General features: G+C 44.8%; 1 protein-coding gene across 4 annotated transcripts in view; it reads left to right on the top strand.

Moving 5' to 3' along the window:
* The window catches only part of USP13 (ubiquitin specific peptidase 13), an 88229-nt gene extending 81829 nt beyond the window's left edge, over nt 1-6400 (top strand). For all 4 annotated transcript variants that reach the window (XM_066622433.1, XM_066622434.1, XM_066622435.1 and 1 more), the window contains one exon: nt 1515-6400. In XM_066622433.1, the coding sequence (XP_066478530.1) occupies nt 1515-1608 (94 nt within the window). In that variant the 3' untranslated portion in view covers nt 1609-6400. The remainder of the gene's footprint in view (nt 1-1514) is intronic.
* The last annotated feature ends 3293 nt before the right edge of the window (nt 6401-9693 follow it).

Below are 9693 nucleotides of genomic sequence, written 5' to 3' on the forward strand. Positions count from 1 at the left end.
CACAGGCCTACAAAACTGAGGGTCAGAAAAGTTTTTCCCAAACTTTATGGTGGTTTGATATGAATCTGGGGTGCCAATTCCAAAAATGGCATCCGTTTTGCCCTATCACGTCTAGTTTTGGAGATATAGTATAGCCTCATTAGTGAATGGTTCAAGCAGCTTCCTCATGAGGAAGCCATGGTGTAGGCTTCCTCATGAGGAAGCTGCTTGAACCATTCACTAATGAGGCTATACTATATCTCCAAAACTAGACTTGATAGGGCAAAACGGATGTCATTTTTTGAATCGGCACCCCAAATATACCCAGGAATTGGTGTAGCGTTTAAGGAAGCAAAATGTGTGTCGGCCTGTGATATCATTGTGTTCATGGTTGAGAGCCTCCTCTTGCCTTCTGTTGCTCCTTCTTTTCCTATCCCCTTCTTCAATAATAGCCACTTTCTTCTAATCCTAGCTTGTTGAGTTGTTTTCTAAACTCTACTATTCCTATCATACTCTGTTCCTTCTGGTGAGGCTAAACTGCTGTAATATTGGACTGGTCTTCATTGTTCCTTGTCAGGATGCCTGATTAATTCCTACATGAACATTTCAACAGCTTAATTTGGCCCATAAAATGAAACATGGGCCAGAAGTTTGCTGGATTCAAACCCCTGCTGTTTTTTCTGAAAAGAGTGTGGTGGTAGGTGGGAAACAATTCCTAAGCCTTCAACAAGGAGAACAAAAAAGACCAAAGAATGAATGACAAAGATGACAGCAGATTTAATATACAGGTCAGTTCTTGGCATCTGCAGGGGGTTCTGTTCTTGGAACCCCCAAGGATGCCAAAAACAGCTGATAATGAAATCTGTGGTCGGACCACTGGACGCAACTGGAAGTGTCTTCTGGACATGTCTGGAGGTGTTCTGAGGCCCTAAGAGGCAGCATGTGGTCTCTCTGGGCCTCTTAAAGCCCCCACCAGAGGTACTGGAAAGGCATTACTGGTTCTGAGACTTTTTTGAATCTCAGAAAGCCTTCTAGATGCAACTGGAAGGTGCTTCTGGCCACATCTGGGCAGTCCTCTGTGGGTCCTCCTGCAGGTTTGGAACCTGTGGTGGGTCATATCCATGGGTTCTAAATCTGTGGATGAACTGTAGTCTTACCACTGAGTACCCTTCCTGCTTGTGGGAGCTGGTGCCTCCTTGTGGGGCGATGACATTTTACTAGACCAACTGCTAAAATGTTCATATAGGAGTTAATTAGGGATGTTGACAAGAAACAAAGAACACCAGTCCAATATTACTCTCTTCTTTATGGAACCTTGCCGTGAAGTGCCCTCATGCATTTCCAAGCTGCTCACATAGGAGTTCCTTCAAGCATAAAGTGGACCTACACTCAAAATCCAGACAGGCAATAGGATGCTCATTAAGAGTGGAAAGTGATCAGGAAGGAAGGCATTGACACTTTGCAGGTACCCCTAAAGGTTGGGCTCTAAGTTTAATTTTTGCAGACTCATTGGCTTTCTTTTCTGTTCTTTTCAGGTGGGTGATCTACAACGACCTTAAAGTCTGTGCCTCCGAACAACCCCCCAGAGAGCTGGGGTATATTTACTTTTATCGCAGGATACCAAGTTAGGCCTCAGTTGTGTCTCTTGGCCTTAAGAAGCCATAAGCCTTTTTATTCTGCCAAAAAAAAAGTTTCAAACAAGCAAAGCCTTTGGACTGCCACAAAAAGGAAAACATTTGGGTACTATTTATAGCTTAAATCAGGATCAGTCATTTGATGCCGCCTTAACCTTTAGTGGAAAAATTTGTTAGATCACAGTGCGCTACTGTAGGATTTTTAAATTTGTATACCTTTTGCGGAGACCTTAAGACTGTTGTGATCACTTGTGGTGTTTGCAACAAGCCTCTGGAGAATACAAGGCTGTTGTCGAATTCTGCAGCGCCCACTTACTGCGACTCAGTTCTCACCCTCAAGACCCACAAAATTGATTGATGGTAGCCAACCACTGCCTTTGGTTGGAGAAATCACCTCTATCCTGGATGGAAGCAGTTCAAGGTTTGGTAAAGATTTATTTGCTGGCACAAAAAGTTGCTTGGCTGTATCTCCATGTTTCAGGGCAAGAAAAAACACCCTGAATAGATCTAGCTATCCCAGAATGTAACAGCCCAGAATATTCTGCCGATTTCAGAATTAAGGTAAATGTGGGAAGTTATGGAGCTGCCAAATAGAAAGTGTGGATCTTCATTTGTGTTTTAATGGTGCTTTTGTTGGTTTAAAAACATATCTTGAACTTCCGCACCCTCACCCAACTGTTGGCTTTGGTGGTGGGAACTCCCTCAGAAGACAGTGCTCGTTTTGTTCTTTTCAGTGAAACACTATGCAAGTGTGTGGTTGTATATCTGCTCCTCCCATTGAGATGGATGCCGTGCATGCAAGAGTTCTGTGTGTGCCACAGTGCTCGTACAGATACAGCAAACAGCAGTTTGGTTGTGCTTTTTGCTCCTTGGTCATGGGCTGCTATGAATGGAGTTGAAATAGCCTCTCCCATGGGAAACATCCTCCCCACTGCTTCACAACGTTTGCAGGTATTCACCACATAACTAGTTCTTGTTGTGCCTGTTTCCCAAGAGACATTTGGTGGAGCCCCTAGAGTTGAAAAGGCTCACAATGTGGTAGAGTGCCACATGATGAGACCATGCATATCTTAGAGATCAGTTGGGGGGCCCTCTCTACAGGGGAGAGATCTTGGCAGCATTCCCATAGCACATCCCCTGAACTGGTCACATCTGTTGCTCAGCCCCCTCCCCTCCAGTTTTACACTACATCTGTGGATGCCAGACTGCGGCCTCCAGGCCTCCTCAGAAAGATCTTGGACACAAGAAGGCACTTCAGGTCACATCTAGAGGTGTTCTGAGGTGTGGGGAGACTTGTGCAACCTACAGAGAGCTGGGTGCAGCCCCTAGGGAAGTTATTGAGAAAGTTAAGGAGAAATTTTTGAAAAGTGACCTTCCCTACCAGTGGTATTCCAGACAGAACTGGTTCTTTGGCAGCTGAGCACTCAGTCTTGCTTTGTAGCCAAGGTGGTTTAATTACTTAACATGTCTTCTGTGGTTGAAGGGAATAATTTGTAAAACTGCTGATGAATTGGGTTTTTTTATTTAAAAAAAATCATATTGACTTACCAGCAATTGGCAAAGGACTCAATCATCCTTCACTCTCAGGCCACACTTCATAAAATCCTTCCCTCAACCCTGCTTCTCCCCCCCTTTTTTCAGTCTGTCATCCTGAACTTTTGAATTGACTCCATAAGATTTTAACTGTGGTTTCAGTCTGTGATGTGAATTCACAGACTTTCGAAGTCTTTCCTTTCCCACCCATTTTCTTTAATTGTCGAGTCACTTGATTGCAGGGAATGTATAACAGTGAATAAAATGGCAGCTGATAATGTGGGTCAAGCAAAGTCAAATGGAAATTTTACAGCTGTATCTATTCATGCTTCAATACAGCATTTTTGGGGGTGGGAGGAGTCTTGCAGCTTGAGATCTTGAGCCTCTAGTCAGATTCTTGACATCAACAGTCAGATATCAACAAGCAGAGTTGTACCTGCCATGCAGCAGTGCTGCTTAGTGAGGAATCCAGATAGTTGTGTATCCAATCATCCCCTTATCCTCTTCTCTCTCTTCTTGCTCTCATTCTCACCCCCCTCCCCCACACCATGTTTACAGGTGTGTTCGAATGCTGTCCTGTATTGTCCAGGCTGTCTTGAATTTCTGCTATTCATTTCCTATGAACATGATATAAAGCTTGCTGTTATGAAGGAAGTGTCAGGGAGGGGGAATATCTGTGTGGTTCACTAGAAAATGGCACCATTAAAACACAGTGTTGGCAGGCTCTGCAATCTGTGTTGCAAGCAAAGTGGCAGGAATATCCGTCTACATTCAAATGATTTCTGCAGAGCCGGGAATTGTGGTGCTGTTCTTCTGCTTCACTTATAGAAATTAGATCTCTTGTATCTGAGAACATGCAGCCAAGTGGCCTGTCCTCCACCTTGTGACCTAAAGGGCTAGTCAGAAACAGCAAGGTGCATAGCCACCTTCCCAATCTATGAGTAAAAAATGGAGCTCTCCTGTGTTCCTGCTTAAATTTGGGGAGCTGCCAGGTTTGCTCAGGACTCCCAGGTTTGCCAATAGCACCTCCCATATTAAACCATTTACCTGTACAGTATATAGAGACTTCTGCAAAATGGAAGAATGTATGTACCTGTGTGTGTGTGTGCGCGCTTGTCAGAGAGCAATTAATATTATAAAGAGAATATCCAGTAAATTACAAGGAAAAGGGAATTTAATGGCTAAGAAGCACAGACAGCGTTTTTTTAAAAGCTGACTGGCTGTTATGTGCCAGGTGTGTGTTCACTCCTGAAATCTGCTTAGTGCAGAGTTCCACGCAATATTTGTTGGGGGGGTGGGGGTGGAGTGTGTCTGCACATGTGCAATCTTGCCAAACTGGGTTTGGGAGCAGGATGCAATAAAGAAACAGGGTAGGAAACATGGGAGAAAAGAGCAGTAAATGATACTCAAAATGCATTTGCAGTAATTCCTCCAAATCCCCAGTTTCTTGACACAGTCGTTTTATAATACCTTCCCATTCTGAATAATGAGTATAATTTAGTGGACACATGGCTGATACTTATGGTGGAGCCTGAAAGCTCTCAATCCTAGTTACAGGCAAACCTTGGCAAGAACTTGCAAGGAATGACTTTTGAGTGAGCCTCTGCACAATGAAATGGGAGCTGTGTGAGAGTACAACTAGCCTTTTGAGCAATCCCCCATTCATGAGTTCTGAACCCCATTCAGAGTTCTTGATCAGGAGTCTTGATCAGGAACTTCAGAGTCCTCATTTGGCCCACTTCTGCCTAACATAACAATAAGAACATCAACATTTCATGTGTTCAAACTCTGCTTCTGCCCCCACCCCACTGATATTGTGGTTGTGGTCAGCATAGTGAATGGCTAATGGTGATGGGGCAGGAGCTGCTACTCTTATACTCTGACCCTTGGATGTTATGGCCCAGGAGGTTCCCAGTCAATCTGAACTTTCTCAAATGTTCTTTTTCTCTGGAAATATGGAGAATTAAATCTAGTGGGCTGGGTTTTTTATTTTTGATGGGGAAGCTCTATTTTGGATTTGGATTTATTGCTATTATGTGAAATTTGGTTGTCTTCTCCCTAAAATGGGAATCCTTCACAGCCCCTTCAAAATATTGTTTTCAGTTTTCACTAACTCTGAACAAGGTTTTTTCTTAAGCTTGGGCTAACACCTAGTCAGTGTTCAAAATGCGGACAATAAGAATGACAAAGAAATGCAGGTTTGTTTGGACCTGGGAGCTGGTCTCTTCCCTCTAATCTGTTTCATGTTAATTGTATGGAGGTTAGTGCAGTTTCTCTTGCCTGCCTGCAGTATAATGACAGCGTCAGTGATACGTTTAATCCTTTTAATGCTGATGATTTGATTTATGGTAATATTTGGTGCATATATGCCAATTTTTTTTGGAAGCAATCCAATGAGCACTTGTACATGAAGTAAATATATACCTGAATGGGTAACAGATGCATTTTCTGGAGGTAATCCTCCTACATTCCTGTTTTATCATGCTTGGCCTCTCCCTAGAAAATATTCATGGACAACTACTTAAGGGTCTCTTTTCCACACTAATGCACTGTTAAGATGACTTTAGAAACCTATGATGAGAGAAGTAAATAGTGGGCTGATTCAGATGCTTAAAAATTCTTCATGCAGAATAAGTCTAGGAAGGATGGTGCATCAGACCCAGCATGGCTGCCATTAACGCACTGCATGCTGGTAGCAGCACACAAGTGTGATGGTTGGGAAATGTGTCACAGCACTTATGCCGATTGCCACAAGGGAGAAGTCCTTGTAACTATGGATGTGGAGAATTATATACATCTCAACTGGTCCATTATGTTGCAGACGTGCAAGGGAAATTTTATATGATGTCAACAGCAATATTTCAAAATGGATCTCCAGCATGTACCTTTTGTTTTCTATCATTGTGGCAGTTTTGCTAGTTTTTTTTTCTTCCCCTGTGGTTTGACTTCTGAGGCATTGAGTGACTATGCAAAACCATGGTGGAACTGGATGTGCCTTTTTAATTTCATCCCTTGCCCACACTTTCTTTTCCCTGTTCCTCAAATTGGATCGGATCACTGTACAAATCTCCCACCACTTGAGGTTGACTCCTGTATCCTGGAAGTGTTTGCGGTTTGGATGAGTTTTGCACCATTCAGACTTGTTTGCTTGACACACTACTCATGTTTGTGAAGATGGTTTGCCTGACATGAGAAGGGATGTGAATGAGAGATTGTTGCAAGTGTTTTAAAATAAAAAAACAAATGAACAAGCACATCTGTTTGAATCCAGTTGCTTTTGGGGGAGTGGGGAGTCGATTTCCAAGGGACTTGACAATGCTTGTTTGTTTGGGAGAAAGAACATCAGAAGCGCCAATCATGGAATACTCACACTGAGTCTAGAGTAGTGGTTCCCAAACCCAGGATACTTGGCAGAACTTTTTAAAGGGAATTTAAAAGAATTGAAAATAGTGGGAAACATGAGTCGCGAAAGATCAGCGTTTTCACAACTCTAGTTGTCATGACTCGAGTGCCCACCCCTGGATTGTGGGCCAGATAGGGAGCAGGAGGGGGTAGAAGGATCTTGGTAGCAGCAACACATGCCAAGATTCTATCCCTCTTCCCCCAGCTCAATTCATTTCATCTCCTCTTACACCAGCAAAATAGCTGGTATGGGTCTGAGGTCACCCGTTAGAGGCCAGGTGGCCTATGGGAAGGGAAGAAAAAGTTTTCATTACCTCTCCAGGACCATGTGGGCCCTCCCCCCAATAGCATGCACCATACTCTCCATCAGTAGTCATGCATGCTATGAGCTGGCAAGGAATAAGATTGGGCCTATGGCAATACAGTGCAGTTTTTACATCAAGCCAAACGTGACCTTAAAATTACTATAACTAGTTCAGTTTGCCTCTTAACAGGAAGGCACTGAAATTAGTGAAACATATGCTGTAATTCTTTCACCTACGGAGTTGTATGACTACTTACAAATCTACATATTCTCCTGGATGCCTTTGGTGTTACATAACATAGGGGAAAGGAAGTGCAAGTGCAACCTTTCTCCAGATCTCTGCAGTTGAATGCTAATGGTTCCCAGTACAGTTAGAAGCACATGCTGTGACTATTTTAGCATTTGACAGCATTGCTGAAGAGAAGTACAGAGAATGAAAGGCTTCAGTCACTAGTGCTTTCTAACCCACTTGGGGTGCAATTCTGTTCTGTGCTGGAACAGGCAAGCCAAGAGGTTTCAATATTTTATGTTTAATAAATTAGACTTGATGCTACCATGATATGTGACTGCATTTGGGGAAATGTTACAGCTCTGTACTTTTACAAGCTACTCTGTATTTGTTTTTAACAATGTTAGTAAATGGCACTTACTCCTGGGTAAGTGTGGGTAGGATTGCAGACTAAGGGCCCCCGTCCTATCCAATTTTCCAGTGCTGGTGCAGCCGTGCCAATGGGGCATGCACTGCATCCTGTGGTGGGGAGGCAGTCACAGAGGTATCCTGAACATTTGTTCCTTTACTTTGGGGCTGCATTGCGACTGCACTGGTGCTGGAAAGTTGGATAGGCACCAACTTGGTAGCACTAGTGTAGCTGCAAAGCAGTCCCAAGAAAAGGGAACGAACATTCCCTTCCCTTGAGCAGGCCTCCATGACTGCCTCTCCACCACAGGATGCAGCCGACACCCCCATTAGCATGGGTGCATTGGCGCTGGAAAGTTGAATAGGATTGGGCTGTAGGATTGTTAAAAATTTTCCGACTTGATGTCACTTTCAGTCATGTCATCACTTCTGGTGGGGGTCCTGACAGATTCTTATTCTAAAAAGTGGGTCCTGGTGCTAAAAGTTTGAGAAGCACTGGCATAGAACACTGAAATAACTGAGAACAGAATGAGTCTAATTTTGGGAAAAACTGTTGAGCTACTTCTAAAGGAAGAATGATTTTTGTTCCTGTACATTCCTGGGCTGCAAACACAAAAAAAGTAGCAACACGTACTTGGGTGAGACATGATTCCTTTTCTAATTGTAAAAAACATGATTCCTTAGCATGCCTGACATCATCAAGCCATGCTCCTCAGCCAGCATAAATGAAAAACAACCAAACAACTTATACTGAGACCCATCCTCAAACTGCTTAGTCTGGAGTATACCCATCACTACTCAGACCTCAAACCACTCAACTCCATTCTTTGCTAAAGAATAAATAAATTGATGGTTATGGCCAAAATAACACTAACTTTGACTGAACTGTCATGGAAAGTGCAGAAGAAGAGACTGCAAGGCTCAAGCATTTGTTTTACCCTCCAGTTGAAGCATATGGACTGGTAGTATTTACAATGCTCTTAAAAATGAATGTTGCAAAGAAGCAAAGCAAAACTACATAGGTATGTCGCTTTGATTTAGGGAGCCTTGACCCCATCCCTGGTGCCAGGAAAGCCACTAAGCAGAATTGAAAGGATCTGGTATTAACTCATTCAAGTCACTTAACGAACCTATAAATCTAAAACACGTGTCACGCAATCAACAGATGTTTCACTGATGTCTGGAAAAATGTTTGGAGCTCTTCCACTTGCAGAGGAATTTGACATATTAACTCATTTCTAGTGCAAACTCCCTTGCAGGCTGCTGAAGAGAGCACTGTAGAAAGACAGTAGGTGGCCATGCTTACTTTATAACTGCAGTTAACCAGATGCACAGTAAAAAAATACTAATTTGTAAAACTTCCTTAAAGATTCCATAGCCCAAGAGTTAGCCAGATCCAGGATTTTCACTAAGGGAATGCAAGCAATTACTGTCGGAGGTGTGAGCATCGGGAAGAGCCTCCCACAATAACTGCTTCCATCTTCATCTCCCAGGAAGTGGTGTTTTCTCCCCTTTATTCCAGTTACACGGGTCATCTGTCTCTCAACATATATTGGCTTCCAGAGAGGTGGCTATGCTGGGGCCTAAATCTAAACTTGCCCAGTGCCAGCGCTGGGTGCTGTAAAGCAGGTTTACGGCACCCAGTGAGCAGGGAGCAGTGGCGCTGGACCCGCACCAGTCAGGCACTGGGTCTAGCACCGGCAGTAAAAGAACACACCATCCCCAGAGGTAAGTGCAACTGCCAGGCAGTGGTGCAGCCTCTGGGGGGCAGGGGGAGGGTGGAACAAGGGCAGGGGGGAGGGGGTGGGATCAGTGGAGCCCCCAGAGGGCGTCCGGATGCGGAGGCAGCAGGGCGCGCAGGACGGCCGGCGACGGGGACCCAGAAGGGCGCTGCCCCCCCAGCTCTTCCAGGAGCGCTTCAGCCTCGCGCTTCTCGCTGCCAGCGTGCAAGGGAAGCAAGTCCGTGGGCTGGGCTGCTCCGGGCCAGGCTGCGAGAGGACCATCGACGGCAGAAGTTGCGCTGCCAGTGGAAGGCCGGTGTGGAACGACGCGGCGTGGGGCCGACTCCCGCGGAAGTGTGGAGAGGGTCGCAGGCGCAGCCTCCGGCTCTGCTCCGCAGCGGACGCGAAGGTCAGCGGGCTTTGCAGAAGCCGCGTTTCCAGCGCGACTCCTGCCCTGCCCTGCCCTGCCCTGCGAGCTCGCCT

The sequence above is a fragment of the Tiliqua scincoides genome, chromosome 3 (genome assembly GCF_035046505.1).
Source record: "Tiliqua scincoides isolate rTilSci1 chromosome 3, rTilSci1.hap2, whole genome shotgun sequence".
NCBI lineage: Eukaryota > Metazoa > Chordata > Lepidosauria > Squamata > Scincidae > Tiliqua > Tiliqua scincoides.